General features: G+C 41.7%; 1 protein-coding gene across 6 annotated transcripts in view; it reads right to left on the reverse strand.

The window, feature by feature from the left end:
• fmnl1a (formin-like 1a) overlaps positions 1 to 17,469 on the reverse strand; it is a 226,604-nt gene that overhangs the window by 14,292 nt on the left and 194,843 nt on the right. For 3 of the 6 annotated variants that reach the window (XM_073070698.1, XM_073070693.1, XM_073070694.1), the window contains 7 exons: positions 15,838 to 15,918; positions 14,569 to 14,698; positions 12,478 to 12,641; positions 7,864 to 7,965; positions 5,788 to 5,892; positions 4,448 to 4,571; positions 1,218 to 1,330 (listed from right to left, as the gene is read on the reverse strand). In XM_073070698.1, the coding sequence (XP_072926799.1) occupies positions 1,239 to 1,330; positions 4,448 to 4,571; positions 5,788 to 5,892; positions 7,864 to 7,965; positions 12,478 to 12,641; positions 14,569 to 14,698; positions 15,838 to 15,918 (798 nt within the window). In that variant the 3' untranslated portion in view covers positions 1,218 to 1,238. The remainder of the gene's footprint in view (positions 1 to 1,217; positions 1,331 to 4,447; positions 4,572 to 5,787; positions 5,893 to 7,863; positions 7,966 to 12,477; positions 12,642 to 14,568; positions 14,699 to 15,837; positions 15,919 to 17,469) is intronic. The other 3 variants (XM_073070697.1, XM_073070696.1, XM_073070692.1) reach the window with 1 other exon arrangement.

Genomic DNA, 17,469 nt, shown 5'->3' on the forward strand with positions numbered 1-17,469 from the left:
CAGAGAAATTTTTTCAAGATCTTGTCAGGACTTGAGGACCTGAGTTATAGGGAAAGGTTGAATAGGTTAGGATTTTATTTTCTATAGTGTAGGAGAATGAGAGGAGAGAAAATAGAGGTTTACATAATTATGAGGGGTATAGATCAGGTAAATGCAAACAGGCTTTTTCCACTGGGGTTGGGTGAGACTAGAACTAGAGGTCATGGGTTAAGGATGAAAGGTGAAATGTTTAAGGGGAACATGAAGGGAAACATCTTCACTCAGAGGGTGGTGAGTGTGGAATGAGCTGCTACAGGTGATGGATGCGGGTTTGAGTTCAACGTTTAAGAGACGTTTGGATAGGTACATGGATGTGAGGGGCACGGAGGGCTATAGACTGGGTACAGGTCGATGGGACTAAGCAGATAAGTGGTTCGGTGAGGACTAGATGGGCCGAAGGGCCTGTTCCTGTGCTGTAGTGTTCCATGACTCTATTATATTACTCTGCATGGCATCGTCCTGTGGATAACTTGTTGCCTACATTTCTACTTTGTAAACAACAAGTGTATGTCATTTGCACTCGAATACTTCAGGTTATCCCGAAATCATGAAAAATAAGTACTGTACATCACTTCGCCAGTGGCTGATTGATTCCCAAGTGCTGATCTTTCTTTTCTTGCAATCAGAGAAGGAAATGTTTTTTAAATAAAGAGCACTCCATTGCTTGGGAAAATACCAACAGTCATGTAGGCACTAATTCATCCAATGTATTTCCAAGCCAGCTGGCCTCCAGCACAGGGGAGGGATGGGGACTTTATGTTGAAATATCACGAACAATTTCTGTGGGGAAATGTGTTAATTGATACAAATGAGATTATCTTGGTCCAGCATGTAACACAAGTACTAATGCTTTTAAAGTTATGGCAACCACACATTTTACAGGGGATTTGACAGCCTATTTTTGGTTTACTAACACTTTTAATGACATAATGACTATTTTACATGTACTGTATTTATACACACACACACACACAGACACAGACACACAATCACACACATTAGAAAAATATCACCTGATGAGTACAACAGAGTTCTCGCAAGGATTAACTATGTTGACCTTAATACCTTAATATCGGCTACATTGAAATTTTCTGATTTACATGCAGGGTATGATGAATGACGATGATCTCAATTCCTACTGAAATGCTAATGGACAAAAGATTAAAGAGCTGAGTTACCTAGCGAAGGTTTGGGGGTCACTATGGCGGACTTTCATCATTAAACGAAGCATCGTACAAGAGTCGAGAAGAGCGCTTGCCAGTCCGTGCAGTGAAGGGGACAGTCTTCAATGCTGCCCGGACGAGTTCCAACGAGTAATAATGGAGCAGAGGGTGGAGTTGTTTGTATGGAAGAGGTGAGGGGGAGGAAGAACAGAAGACAAGGAAGGGAAGGGAGAAAGAGCAGAGGAACCGGGGGGGGGGGGGGGGTAGAAAAATGGTTGGAGAGAGAGGCAGAGGGATGGGACAGAAAGACAGGAATAGGGAATTAGGGAGAGAGAGGGTGCAAGAGAGGTGTACAGAGGAAGATGAGTATTGAGATAGAAAAGGATACAGCAGGATTATGAAGCAGATGAAAGTTTAGAAATAGTCATACAAACAGGACAGAAAGAGAGAGAGCGCAATGGATTACAAAGGGAAGGAAAAAAGAGTATGTGAAAGGCAGGGAGCAGGGAGGGAAACAGAGAAGAGCAAAGGTCAGAAAGTGAGTGTTGCAAAAGGCAGTTTGCAGCTAAACAGAATCAGCAGTTAGCAAGAAGGATTCAAACTGATTCTCACACTACAAGTTTGAAGCAATAGTTGTTTCCCAGCAACAGCAAGCAGAGGACTATGTTTTGGAAGGTGATATACATGCCTTCTTCACGTTAGATAGATAGATAGATAGATACTTTATTCATCCCCATGGGGAAATTCAACTTTTTTTTTCCAATGTCCCATACACTTGTTGTATCAAAACTAATTACATACAATACTTAACTCAGTAAAAAATATGATATGCATCTAAATCACTATCTCAAAAAGCATTAATAATAGCTTTTAAAAAGTTCTTAAGTCCTGGCGGTTGAATTGTAAAGCCTAATGGCATTGGGGAGTATTGACCTCTTCATCCTGTCTGAGGAGCATTGCATCGATAGTAACCTGTCGCTGAAACTGCTTCTCTGTCTCTGGATGGTGCTATGTAGAGGATGTTCAGAGTTTTCCATAATTGACCGTAGCCTACTCAGCGCCCTTCGCTCAGCTACCTGGCAGTGGCCATAACATCACCATATTATTGATCATGGTGAAGGTGACATGCCCCTGCTTGGCCAACTGTCTTTTGAAAACTATTATTTTGTAATCATCAATATATTTGGACATTGTTCTAAATTTTGGATGTGAGTCCACCCGCCTAATGGTTTAGTGAGATTATACAGCAAGGAAGAGATCATTGGATCACTTATCACTTGGTTAATTATTCAGCTTAATATTCATTCCATCTAGCATCTTTACTCAGATCAATACACACTGGGATACCTAAAAACTTGCTAAAACACCTTTTATAAGAATAGTCTGTGTTAAAATTAAGACTTAAGTTTCAGAACTCATAGCCTTGAGGGGAGTTCCATTGTCCCAAGACTGCTTGGCTCACAAACTGGCTAAATTAAATTGTGTTATTACAGCTATAAATCCATCTAATTTCCAGAAAATGCGCCCAGACTATAAAACTACAAAAGTGATTAAGATAAACAAATTGCTACCTTTCCTTCCTTCTTGTTCTCATCCTCCCACCACAGTTTTTAAAGGAATTGTAAATGATATTATTTTTCTGTACCACTTTCTACCTACAATACTGTGCAAAAGTCTTAGGCACATGTTAAAAAATTCTGTAATGCAAAGATGTTTTCAGAAATAATGTAAAGTTTCTTAGTACCAAATATTACTATACGGAGCAGTAAACAGTAAAAAAACTAAATCAAATCAACATTTGGTGTGACCACCCTTTGCCTTTAAAACTACATCTATTCTCTTAGATACACTGCCATGCAGTTTTAACAGAAAATTGGCTGTTAAGTTGTTCCAAGCATCTTGGAGAAGTTGCCACAGTTCTTTTGCGGACTTCAGCTGTCTCATTTGCTTCTGTCTCTCTGCGTAATCCCAGACAGCCTCAATGATGTTGAGATCAGGGCTCTGTGGAGGCCGTACCATCTGAAACCATGTAAAAATCTAGGGTGCCTAAGACTTTTGCACAGTACTGTATCTGACTGTAATCTTAGTTTGAAAGGGACCTGACTACTCCTCCCAATCAAATAATCTTACCCAGACAGTTTTAGTGTTTTTCTGTATGAGGTACAGCCATTGGCTGTAGAGTATTGTTTTTCAGCCAATCAGTTCCTCCAAGATTGATAAACTGCACCGTAGGTGCAATGAATTGGCCTAGGAGTTAGAAGGCCACCGGATCTCAACTCTAATCACCTGCTTCAACTCTAAATCCTTTGACAATCACACACAACAAAAATCCATCAATATGAATCTTGAAAACTCCAGTTGTTCCCCACCAAACACTGCTTTTAAGTGGAAAGAATTCAATGAGGAACATCATGGTTTTAGAGTTATAGTTGTACAGCACAGAAATGGGCCCTTCAGCACACCATTTTCATAGCAACCCTCTTGCTCATCTACACTAATCTCATTTGCCCACATTAGAACTGCATCCTTTTACACCTTTCCTTTTAAACTGTCAATACCTCTTGAGCATAGTAAATTTACCTGATTTCCTCTTGAAGGTGTTCCAGATATCAAAAAATCCCTGTGCTTTAGAGATCCCCTCTAAATCTCTCTCATCATCCTAAACATCTGCCCCCTTTTATACTTGACCATTGGAGAAAAAACATTATGATCAATTTACTTGAAAGACCTGCTGTCAGGTTACCCCAGAGGAGAATCCTTGTTTACTTTTTTAGTGGGGAGGAAGATACAAGTCACAAAAGACACCTCTTTCAAGTACTCCTTAATTAATGAATGCCTTAGCTATAAATTTTTGGTATAATGCCATTGGCTTGTTAAAACACACATCCTTGACTTACAAATCTATTTTTGACAAGGATAGGTACTACTTTCCATGAATTACAAAATACTGCACTGAAAGGCATTTTAATTTGTTAACCTAAGAGATTTTGCAGATGCTGGAAATCCCAAGCAACACACACAAAGTGCTGGAAGAACTCAGCAAGTCAGGCAGCATCTATGGAGCGGAATAAACAGCTGAAGTTTTGGGCCAAGACCCTTCATCAGGACTCATCGTTAAGTTTTGCTTAGTGAATGTGTTTTCCAGGAATACAGTACATGCCTTTTGCAAATCAAGGATTATCCCCATCTCACACTTCTGTCCAGAAGTTTCTTGACGCTATGCCACTCCCCGCCTGATGAAGTACCTGTGATAATATCTTCAATTGCTCCATCCTTGCCCTCATAAACCATCCTCTCTTTCCCTTGCTGCTTCTTCTTCAGCTCGGCCATCAGGTCCATGTGAGGGGCCTTATTCTTCACAGGAAGAGACTGGGAGAAGAAAGTGCAGAATTTGGTCAGAATGGGAGCTGGAAGCTGCAAAGTAAGTAACCATTTAAACAGTGACAAGCTTAATGTTTTCTTCTTTTCTTCATGCTTTGTGTCTTGATGGCCTTTTTCTGCTGCTCACTCTAAGATTACTGGCAGGCTGTTTCATAAGGTCAGGAAGATTACAGCGTGTTGAGTTATGTGTTTCTTTGCAGCTTGGAATATCAACCCAGGTGAACTAACACTGGGTTCATACAGGGGTCAGTACAATGCTAGCAACCACTGGTTGAATAATATAGAGGTCAGTTAAGTCATATAGCCATACAGCAAGGAAACAGGTCTTGGTCTCACCAAGTGTCAGCGACTACCAAAAAACAATTTACATTAATTCCACTTTGTTCACCCCCACATTCCCTTCAATTCCCCTTTGGTTCTGCTATCAGCAGCATGCTAGGGCAAGCCAAGTAAACTAAGCAACCAGCAAGTCCTTGAAATGTGGAGGAAACTGAAACACCCTCGTGGTCACAGGGAGAAGGCGGATTGAACCTGGATTGTTGGAGCTGTGAGACTCCACCTTCACCTATGTACTGACTCAAGGGGCAGACTCCTTCTGGGCCTCTGCGAAGTTTGCCCTACCTCCCAAAAAAGGCAATTGCTACCCTCATTCTGGGGAGCACAGAGGATAAAGGAAGAGTGGGTGGTGCTGAGGTTATGTGGACTGGTAAATAACTGCAAAAACCTACATGCAGGTTGCACCAAATCTTCAGGCATAAAGGATCTCAAATCTGTCGACTTGATGATATGTGTAAACTTTGCACTGCTGTCAACTCCACTGCTGAACCCATGGGGCCTTTTAATCAACAATTCAGATGTCGAAGAGCCTCTTATTTAGACACAGGCCAGATACTTGAGAATCTCTCAATGACCTCCAGAACTGCCAACAATTATAAAGTAACAACTCTCTGTGGTGCCAGAAGAACTACTTTTTCTCTTTGACAGCCTGACAGATCACAAGAGGCCCACTGTTAGGCTGGAAAATGATGTGTGTGAATTTGAGTCCCTCTTTCATGTCATTAAATTGTAGAATGGAGGCTTTTCTTGTTTTAGAGAACTAGAAATGTTTCAACCAAATGCACTATATCCAAATTATTATTTTTACTTAACTCATCTGAAGCCATAGGAATCACGACTGATAAAAGTTTCCAATCAGAGGCCTTACCTTCTCATCTGGTTGTCCTTTGCTTGAGGGTGATCCTGTCTCCCCGGCGTCCTGGGTTACCATTTCCTCCTGCTTCTTTCGGACCTCGTTTTCCTGCTCGGCTTGCTGGGGTAAAGCCACAAATAAAACAGTCATCAGTTAGTAGAAATCAAACACCTGCGAATGCTGAAAATCTGAAATTAAACAGAAAATGCTGGAAACACTGAGCACGCCAGCCAGCATCTGAGGAAAAAGAAACAGTCAATATATTGAGTAGAAAACCCTTTAAATGTGGAAGCATCAGCCTTACAATCTTCTTTATTATCCATTGACAAATATTTTCATCACATACACCTAATTTTCCTTGCAGTGTTTCAAAGGACACGGAGGAGAACTCATTATGTTTATGCAGGCATTTTGAAAGTGTAATTCATTAGTCTGACTTCACTGTCACCACAGTGTGGCATTCCTTTTCAAGTTTATATCCAATTTTCATTTGAGAGTTACAAATGAATCACCCTCCAGCTCCCTTCGGTGTTCTCCGTCAGCATAAAGAAGGACTCTCGTCCTTGCTCAGGAAGGTGGCTGCTGTTTGGGTTTAACCCTGAGAATCCCACATTCCACTAATGATTTAAGAATCTGTAAGGTTACAAGTTCTAATTTGGACCAAGTGTCTTTGCTTCTCAATTACTTTTACAACCTCAGCTCATTCTTTCATGTGTCCAACTTCCTCATACCCAGAAGGTGGACAAACTTGGATTATTTTCTCCTGATTGTTGGAGGCCAAGGGCAATCCTGATTTAGGCTTATAAAATGATGAGAGGCAGAGATAAGGTAGAGAGTCAGTATCTTTCTGGTTCCTTAAGGTTGTTAGAGCCGGAGGTGGTATGAAAACAAGCTCCCACTACCTATTAAATGCTCCCAATTGCATGCACCTCAAATAGCCTCTGACAACCAAGTCCAGCTCCTGGCCTTCACGTGTGGCTTAGTTACGAAGCCCAGCGAAACTGTTTCTACTGACAGGAAAAGGGGCAAAGCAGGTTACTGGTGCCTTAAAACCAGTCGCTTCAGGCAGATGGGGCTCATCAGCCGTGGTTGGCAGCTCACCTAGAAGGAAAACTGATCTCAAACCTCTGCTGCATTTTGGCTATACCCTCCCATAGAGAAGGCTTCAGGAATAAACCCTGAGGGAAAATTCCAGAGCTGGAGTCCATAAGGCAGTCCCACATTGAGTTCAATGTTGACTGGCAACTCCTGTGATGCTGCTGGTACCCAACTGTATTGATCTCTGCCGTTCCTTTGGGTTCGTCAGATTTGAGGAGGTGGTGAACTTGCTACCTGGGCAACAGCTGGCTCTCCATATTGTACTGCCCTGGCTTGTGTATCTAGATAGCTAGGATGCCACATCCATGGTCAATCCCAACCAATAGAGGCCTCACTGTCTCAGAGTCTTTCTATAGGCAGATGGTTTTCATTTAATTTGGCACGACTTTCAGCACAGACATCATGGGCCAAAGGGCCTGTTTCTGTGCTGTAGTGCTCAATGTTTTATAAACTGATTGACTACTCAAATGGCATTTCTCGACAAAGCATTCCACAGTTGGCTGAACATGCCCCAGGAATAAGTTTACAGTTTTAAATTTGAGTTCCCCTCACATGGAACAACCAGTGGTTCAACAATACCTTCATCGAACTAAGCCACTCTGTTCTGCTTTCTTCAAGCACAAGTATAGAAGTTTGCCGCTGTGAATGGAATATGGTGAACATCTGTACATAACATGCACTTGAGAGGTTGACGGAGGGGCTGGACTGATGGAGGGTTTGTACTGAAAGAGCAACTGAGTCAACTGGCATATCTATTAAACTTCCTCTTTTCAAGTCCAGGATGTGTTCGGGAGAACATTTACTGGGCAATTACTTTAAGTTAAGAATTGCTCAGCTTCTAAGCTTTAAAATGTTTCATTTGCTTCATCATTTGATTGGCTAGAAGTGAAATGTAGGAAGAAATAAACAGTCAGAGGTAACCAGTAAAGTCAAGTTAGCATAGTTCATTCTAGTGAGAATCAACAGAAATTGTCTGGTCTTCCCAGTCCATACCTTATAGGCCTTGATGAACCGCAAAAAGAATGGGAAGAACATATTTGGAGGCACTTTTTTCACATCTTCCCCAAAATAGTCAACAACAGACTGGTAAGCCTCCTGTGGGAGAAAGAGTACAAACAATATTGGTTTCCAAATCAACATTTTGATAAGGAATAATTAACATCAAACAAGGGCAAAGGGTGGACTTCATCAATATTTTTATTGCTGTTCTGAAGTAAACAAAGACCATGATCTTCCACTTAGCTTCACCTCCTAGAAGGGAAAGAGCAGGAAGTGCATGGGAGACTCACCATATCCAAGTCCCACCATCCTGACCTGGACACATAATGTCTTTGTTTTAGCTGTTGCTGGGTCCTGGAATGACTTCCCATCACTGGGCATCACTGGCAAGGTGATGAAGGCTGCATCTTTTGTGGGCAACTTAACTTCTCTAGGATATCCATTAAGAACCAATAAATGTCTTTATTTCCAAAATTATTTTTAAACAAGGAACCTGAACTACAGAAATTAAAAATATAAAAAAGTTCTGCTAATTCTTGTAGAAAATTAAATGCATTAGCTAAATTTGCTTAATACTCTGTAAAGGTAATTGCAATCCCACTGGCTTGAACAAGCTGCTATGAGACAGAGTTTACTTCTGTCCTCCTGAGGTCCAAGACAATCTCTAACAATCCCAATAGCAAGGAGGGGATCCTGAAGGGGTGAAGCCGGCTTGAAGTTGGGGAGGGGTGGCAGGGGCAACCATGTATCCTTATTGCCCCAGGATGGTGGTGCTTCATATATCAATTTGTTGGATAGATAATTGTCTATAATCTTTGGTGATGGTCTGGAGCCACATACCGACAAGGTTCAATAAGGACACCAGGCACTCTTCTCCCAGGACCACTGTTGCCCTAAATATGACAGCCAAACAACTGCGCAGCCACACCAGATACAAGATTTTCAGTCTGCCTTAGAGGTGTCTGAACTTGATCATCTTGCACTACAAACACAAGCTACTGTCTGACTGCCCCAGTAACACTGAACCTCCCTGACTGAAGATTTAGAGGACAGCAGTTAATTTTGTTACAACACAAGGTCTCGCCCAGTCTGCCAAAGGTGCAAATTGAAATGGAATATCTGCAGGGTGAGCAGAATGTCCCAATAACAAAAAAATTACAGTTCACAACAGATGAAGTGAGGAAAGTCCTACATCATGGTGTTTTAGAGAGCCCAGAAAATAGCTCAGACCTTTATTTGCAAGAAACTCAGAGAAGCACTCTTTGTGGAAGCAGTCCAGGTGATGAACAAGGGAGCTCTGGACAAAATTTGGGAAGATCATAAGATATAAAAACGAAATTAGGCCATTTGGCCCAGTGAATCTGCTCCGCCATTCAGTTTTGCTGATTTTTTTCAATCTATTCTCCTGCCTTCTCAGCATACCCTTAACTGCTTACTAATCAAAAACCTATCAACCTCTGCCTTAAATATACCAAATGACTTGGTCTCCACAGCCATCTGTGGCAATAAATTCCATAGAATAAGCCTTCACTTATCTTTCATTTCAGGGATCTGGGCTTCACTAGCAAGGCCACTGTTCACTGTCCATCCCTAACTGCCTTCAAGAAGGTGGTGCTGAGTTGCCATCTTGAACTGCTGCAATTCTTCGAACAAAGTTACTTCCCTGGTGTTGTTGGGATCCAACATCATTCTCCCAAGTCACTACAGTGCATAACCTGTAGATGGTGGTGTTACTGTGTGCCTGCTGTCTTTGTTAGTTTTTTTTACACACACACATAGAGTGGTGGTTGCCTGAAATGCATTGCCTGGAATGGTGGTAGAGGCAGACACAATTGGGAGATTTAAGAGACACTTAGATAGGAACATGGATGAAAGAAAAATGCAGAGTTATGGGCTGTGTAGGAGAAAAGGGTTAAATTGATCATGAAGTAGGTTTATATAGGTTGGCACAAATCACGGGGCATCCAAATAGTCCCTATTGTTTGATGTCTTCTGTATTTCTTTGCGGTAGAGGTTGATTTTTGGAAGGTGCTGTTGGATAGTACACACAGTGCAGTCTCTATGATCCATAATGGTGGGAATACATGTGAAAAGGGGTTGATTGGTTAATAGGATGAGAAATAAAAGGGCTACATTGTCCTGGATGGTGTTGAACCTCTAGAGGGTAGATGGCGGTGCACTTACCCAGGCAAATGGGTAATAGTCCATCACCTTACTGATGTACGCCTTAGATTAGAATATCACTGACATACAGTATATCATGGAAGTTGTTGTTTTGCAACAGCAGTACATTACATTATAGAATAGTAAAAACTATAAATTACTATATGTATTTTTAATATATACTCTTTGTAATTAAGTATATGGTATGGGGTATCAAGTGGCAAAGTAGACACAGCAGACAATGATGGAGATTGTTAAGGATGAGGTGATGGACTTGGTGACACAGTACACGATAGGACAAAGTCAGCATGGTTTCCTTCAGCGAAAATCCTGCCTGACGAACCTGTTGGAATTCTTTAAGGAGATTACATGTAGGATAGATAAAGGGGAATGCAATGGACTTTCAGAAGGCCTTTGACAAGGTGCCCACATGTGAGGCTGCTTGACATGTTTAGAGCCCATGGTTCTACAGGAAAGTTCCTAACATGGTTAGAGCATTGTTTGATTGGTAGGAGGCAGCGAGTGGGAATAAAAGGATCCTTTTCTGGTTGGCTGCCAGTGAGTAGTGGAGTTCCGCAGGGTTCGGTGCTGGGACCACTTCTTTTTATGCTGTATATAAATGATTTAGATAATGGAATAGATGGCTTTGTTGCCAAGTATGCAGACGATATGAAGATTGGTGGAGGGGCAGGTAGTGTTGAGGAAACAGGTAGGCTGTAGCAGGACCTAGACAGATTAGGAGAATGGGCTAGAAAGTGGCAAATGAAATACAATATTAGAAAATGCATGGTCGTGTACTTTGGTAGAAGTAAATGTGCAGACTATTTTCAAAATGGGGAGGAAATCCAAAAATCTGAGATGCAAAGAGACTTGGGGGTTCTTGTGCAGAACACCCTAAAGGTTAACTTGCAGATCGAGTCAGTGGTGAGGAAGGCAAATGCAATGTTAACATTCATTTCAAGAGATCCAGAAAACAAAAGCAGAGATGTGATGCTGAGGTTTTATAAGGCACTGGTGAGGCCTTACCTTGAGTACTGTGAACAGTTTTGGGCTCCTCATCTAAAAAAAGATGCTGTGGCATTGGAAAGGGTTCAGAGTAGGTTCACAAGGATGATTCCGGGAATGAAAGGGTTATCATACGAGGAACGTTTGATGGCTCTGGATCTGTACTCACTGGAAATTAGAAGGATGAGGGAGAGATCTCATTGAAACCTTTCAAATGCTGAAAGGCCTAGTCAGAGTAGATGTGAGAAGGATGTTGCCCATGGTGGAGGAGTCTAGAACAAGACGGCACAGCCTCAGATTAGAGGGGCATTTAAAACAGAGAAGCGAAGAAATTTCTTTAGCCAGAGGGTGGTGAATTTGTGGAATTTATTACGGCAGGCAGCTGTGGAGACCAGGTCGTTGGGTGTATTTAAGGCAGAACTTGATAGGTTCTTGACATCAAAGGTTACAGGGAGAAGGCTGGGGAGTGCGGCTGAGGAGGGGAGAAAAGAATTAGTCATGATTGAATGGTGGCGCAGTCTTGATGGGCCAAATGACCTAATTCTGCTCCTATGTCTTATGGTCTTATACGTAAGTAAATTAAAATAAATAAGTAGTGCAGAAAGAGAGAGGAAAAATACTGAGGTAGTGTTCATAGGTTCATTGTCCATTCAGAAAATTGAAGGCGGTGGGGAAGAAACATTGAGTGTGTGTCTTTATGGGGTATCAGGTGGGGAACATGGACACAACACATCATGATGGAGATAGTTGGAAAGCACACAGCAGAAACTTCTGAAAGGCAATTTGGGATTTTAACCACACATGCTGAGCACAGTAGGTGAAGAACATAGAATATTTTGTGTAATAGGCCTTAATCTTGGAAAGGCTTGTCAGATGAAGCTGACACTGGCAGATGAACAGTTATTATCCTTCAGCCATCAGACTCTTGAACTAGAGTGGATAAATTCACTCGTCCCATCACTAAACTATTTCCACAACCTAAGGACTCACTTTCAAGGACTCTTCATCTCATGTTCTTGATACTTATAGCTTACTTATTTGTTATTATGAATTTATTTTCTTTTGTATTTGCACAGTTTGTTGTCTTTTCCACATTGGTTGTTTGTCTATCCTGTTCAGTGTGGTCTTTCATTGATTCTATTATGCTTCATTACTGAGCATGACCTTAAGAAAACAAATCTCAGGATTGTATATGGTGACATGTATGTACTTTGATAATAAATTTAATATGAACTTTGAGCTGTCCTCAGCCAGACCTCTGCTCTATTCCAATTACATTGTAACTCAAAAGCTTCTGAACCCCAATTGGCAATCTCCTTGTTCCCCATCCATTGCTGTACCAAGGACTGAACCTGGAATGTCCTTGATCTGCACAGAAGATGAACTGGCATATATCCTTGAGCTTAAGGATCTCTCTCGAGGGAGGGGACTGACACCCACCTGTGCAGTTTTGCTGTCCTTCATTAAGCTGTCCACTTTCTCGGAGTTGGTGCTCATGAACTCCTTCAGGATTAAGCTGGTATCCTGAACCATGAACGTCTTCCGGGTGAGTTCCATCCCCTGCTGTAATGACCGCACATCCTGAATAACATTGTCAAGTGACACTGCAGCGGAGAAAAGAAATGGGAAAACTGCTCTGAAAAATTGTGCATGCTTTAACCATGAAGTATTCTTGTTACAGTGCCTGGTACAAGCTCTGGGGATCTGAAACAGTGATAAAAATGTATTGATTCTTCAACAGGCAACAACTTGCATTGAACAGCACCTTTTATGCAGCAAAACATCTCAAAACATTCAACTAACCCACAAAGGGGGATAGTTGGGCATACGAACAAGACCACAGGGAGACAGAAATGATGAGAAGGTCAATGAGACAATTGCAGACATTATGGTCATGTCAGTGTAAGGGCAGCTTGCAAGGAATAAAAATAAGGGATGCAGAGTTAGCTGAACAATGATATCATGGAGTGTTGTAGGGATGTAAGTCTGGCAGGATTTATAGCCATAGGGTGAGGGGAAGTCAAGAAGGATGAAGATTTTGAAATCAAGGCATTAGTAGATTAGGACCCCACACATAGAGTGGTAATGGGTAAAGGTGATCCCTTAAGGTTGTGGTCAGAGGCTTTGGATGAAAAAGGGATAATGAAAATCCAGCCAGATTATTGGAATAATTTGCAGCTTTAAAAAAAGTAAATGAAGAGCTTCAGAGGCAGATAAGCTGAGTTAGAGATGAATCATGTTGAGGTGGCCCCTGGATGGTGAGAAGACAAGAGGAATATCCTCTAGTTACACAGAAAGGTAAGAGAGAATGTGAGTGAAGATCAGCGGAGATATAAGAGGAAGTCAGGGAATCAAAAAAGGAAAAGTCCCTCTGGAATGCTGACAGTGACACCAGGCTGAAGGTTGCAGAAACTACATAGAGACAAGCTGGTAATTTTGCACAGGTCCAACAACCTGGCCTTTAACTGGTGTTTAGTGCTGTCTTTGTGGAGCTTGCATGTTCTCCCTTAAGCGTCTGGGTTCACTCCTAGGAACATCAGTGATAAAAAAAATTTGTGGTAAAATCTGGGGGAGTTGATGGGAATATGAGAATAAATTGGGATTGGTGTAGATGGGTGCACAATTAATGGGCTAAAAGAGTTGCTTCTGTGCTGTACCACGATGGTTCAGCAAATTTGATGTTTTTGGATAAAAATGGAAAGAGCTGAGGGCCGTTCCACCCATCAGAGAATGGAGGAGCAGCACTGGGAGAAACTGTGATCAATCATGTCAAAAGCAGTAATGGAGAAAGAATCAGAAATACTATACAAATATTGTAACTACCCAAGCACACTCAGAAAGTGGCTTTCAAAATTACAGCTAACTCATGGAAAATTTATTGGGTTTTATTTGCCCTTCTCTGATCTTTCACCAATGTATTACTGATGTAATCTGTTTCCTTTTCACTTGAGTATCACTGGTGTAATTTAGCATTTGGCTCAGCATTCCATTAGTTCTGACAAATGATCATGTACCTGAAATGTTAACTCTGTTTCTCTGGGTAACGATACTGCCCGACCAGCTGAGTGTTTCCTATAGTTTTGGTTTACATTTTGGATTTCCGGTACCTGCATTTTTGTTCACTATTACATTCATTCTGGTGCACTGTAATCACCATTCCCCCAGGTACACTCAAATCGCTGTGCCCCAGTGCAACGTATTCACTGCCCCATTATCATTGTTCCTTGTGTAACCTAATCACTGCTCCCCCAGTGTATCCAGTGCAACCTAATCTCTGCTCCCCCAGTGTATCTGGTGCAACTTAAACACTGATTCCCCCTTGTGTACCTGTGTAACCTAAACATGATCCCTCCTCCCACAATGCTGTACCCAATCTCCTGGTGTAACGTAATTGCTGATCCCCCAACACCACCGCTGCTCGCATATACCTGTAAGGTGTACATGTTGTAACCTAATCACTGCTCTCCCATAATAAACTAGCAGCAAAAAGCACAATTAATATTCCTCTCAGTTTACACTCAACCTTAATACCTGCACCAGCTTTCTCCACAAACAACAACTCGGTGTGAAAGGTATTGAGTTCAGGATATTTTTTCTGAATTATATCCACAATGTAATTCATTAGAGTCTGTTTTCGATCCGTTGACTTGGTTTCAAGAAGCTGAAAGTGAATGGGGACAGAGCAATTACTATTAACACAGCTGCATTAGTTCATTTATGACACATAATTACAAGGCAAGAGAATCTACATCATGTCAATCCCAACACATTGGTACAGCCTGCAATATATCAAAACGTCACTGCCCATTTCATGGACAATGACCTTTTAAAACCAACTCAGCACAAACTATAGTCTGAGACCATTCTAACAGGAATGATGTCCAATGGCGTCCAGTGTTGGCAAAGTCACAACAAAGTTAGTTGAACTTGTGTTTAAGCCTGATAAACATTAAAATGAATTTGCTGATTATAACAAATACAAATACTTTATTGTCACCAAACAATTGATACTAGAGCGTACAATCATCACAGCGATATTTGATTCTGCGCTTCGTGCTCCCTGAAGTACAAACCAAAGTAAATATAATAAAAATTTAAATTATAAATCATAATTAGAAAATAGAAAAGGGAAAGTACGGTAGTGCAAGTCAGGTCCCGATATTTGGAAGGTATGGCCCAGATCCGGGTCAGGGTCTTATCACAGTTGGAAAGAAGCTGTTCCCAAATCTGGCCGTACGTATCTTCATGCTCCTGAACCTTCTCCCGGAGGGAAGTGGGACAAAAAGTGTGTTGGCTGGGTGGGTGGTGTCCTTGATTATCCTGGCAGCACTGCTCCGACAGCGTGCGGTGTAAAGTGAGATTGGTTTGTGTAATGTGCTGGGCTAGGTTCACGATCTTCTGCAGCTTCTTCCGGTCTTGGACAGGACAATGTCCATACCAGCTTGTGATGCACCCTAGAAGAATGCTTTCTATGGTGCACCTATAAAAATTAGTGAGGGTTTTAGGGGACAGGCCAAATTTCTTCAGCTTTCTCAGGAAGTAAAGGCACTGGTGGGCCTTCTTGGCAGTGGACTCTGCTTGGTTAGACCAAGTCAGGTCATTTGTGATATTCACCCCGAGGAACTTAAAGCTTTTGACCTGTTCCACCTGCGCACCACCGATGTAGATGGGGTCATGCGGTCCGCTACTCCTTCTGAAATCAACAACCAATTCTTTCATTTCTAATGAACCCATTCAAAAGATTTTTTAAAGATCTAAAATTATATTGGGCTAATTATTAAACATTTCTCAAACCCTTACCAAGTCAAGGCTCTGCAGTCGAAAGCCATAAACAGCTCCTTTCTTACTGCTATTCATGTAGTTTCCAAATGCTAAAATTATCTGCAGGAAAGAACAGATTAAATTGGCTTGTCAATGACAATTTTTTTACCAAAGGGATCATAAATCTGAAGTTAAGTAGTGAAATATCTGTTTTGATATTATCAAGATCACACACTGACCAGCAATTTACAGGTTAACACAAAGGCAGATTTCATTTCACATTGGCACTCAGTTAGAAACCCACTGTTACTAATTCAAATCATTTCAAGAAGATAGGATAAAATTATATTAGCACAGGGTAAATTCAAAGCAACACAATGAAGGGTCTTGGCCCGAAACATTGACTCTTTTTTCCTTTCCATAGATGCTACCTGACCTGCTGAGCTCCTCCAGCATTTTGTGTGTGTTACTCTGGATTCCAGTATCTGCAGAATCTCGTGTTTATAAATTCAAAGCAAATTATCTCAGTTTGGCACGACCACTAGATTGGAATTGTGTAACTTCTGCATTTCACCTAGAAAGCTAGAAACCAGCATCAAATATTGTGAAATTGTGGCACATGGAATTAAGTTAGAGTGTCGGGTCTTGTAAACACAATCAACAAGAGTTATCTTTGAAATCTCAATATCAGCCTGGTCAATACCTGGAAATTAATCTCTCCCAATCAATTTTGATTAACTTCTTGGTCTTCGGGGATGTAACCTGCCAATCTCACTGGTCTGTTCTCACCAAAAGTGCTTGGGGGTCCCAGCCCTCAGAGTACTTGATCTGCAGCTTGATTTATTGATGCAGGTGTGGTATGCAATATTCTGGGGACTGCCCTTCTGATCAAAGTAACCATGCTGCCAGTCAGGACATTGAACATGCCACAGTTCCACAAGATGCACTGACTTGTGACTGATTTGCGAATCGATCACAAGGACTGCTAGGAGGATTATTGGGGGCTCTCTTCAACCTATTAGAGATATTTATCAGGAGTGTCACATACACAGGGCCCTTAGCATCTGTCAATGATCCCTCCCATCCATCAATCTCTTTGACTCCCTACCATCAGACAGGAGGTACTATAGCATTAGGACAAGGATTGTCAAGATGGGAAACAGCTTTTTCCATCAGGCCATAAGGTGAATGAACTCCCCACCACCAGCCAGGTCTCATCATCTACAGTAGTGTGCAAATACATATAGCTAGGTTGCGCCTTAGACCTTTGCACAGAGTCTGTCAACGCGGAGCAGAAAGCAAGTTTGTAAATCTGGCGGGAGAGAAGGATGTTGGGAATGGTGAGGGTGGAGCACCAAGGGAGGGGTGTGGGACAGGTGGCAGAGGAGGAATGCCAGAGGGGGGAGAAATTGCAGACACACTCAGCCCTGAGACACCAGGTGAGGTAATTTGATTCCAAACAATTGGTTTATTGATCATTACAGAATGTCTCTCTACTGCTTCCCACTCCCTCCCTCTCCCTTCCCCTTTTCCCCAACCATGATTCCCCTCTCCCTGCCCCCTTCCCACTCTCAGTCCACAATAGAGACCCATATCAGAACCAGTTTTATCATTACCTAAGACTTTTGTACAGTACTGTATGAAGTGCCAGTAGCATTATACTGTTTACTT

This window comes from Hemitrygon akajei, chromosome 18, assembly GCF_048418815.1.
Source record: "Hemitrygon akajei chromosome 18, sHemAka1.3, whole genome shotgun sequence".
NCBI classification, from domain to species: Eukaryota; Metazoa; Chordata; class Chondrichthyes; order Myliobatiformes; family Dasyatidae; genus Hemitrygon; species Hemitrygon akajei.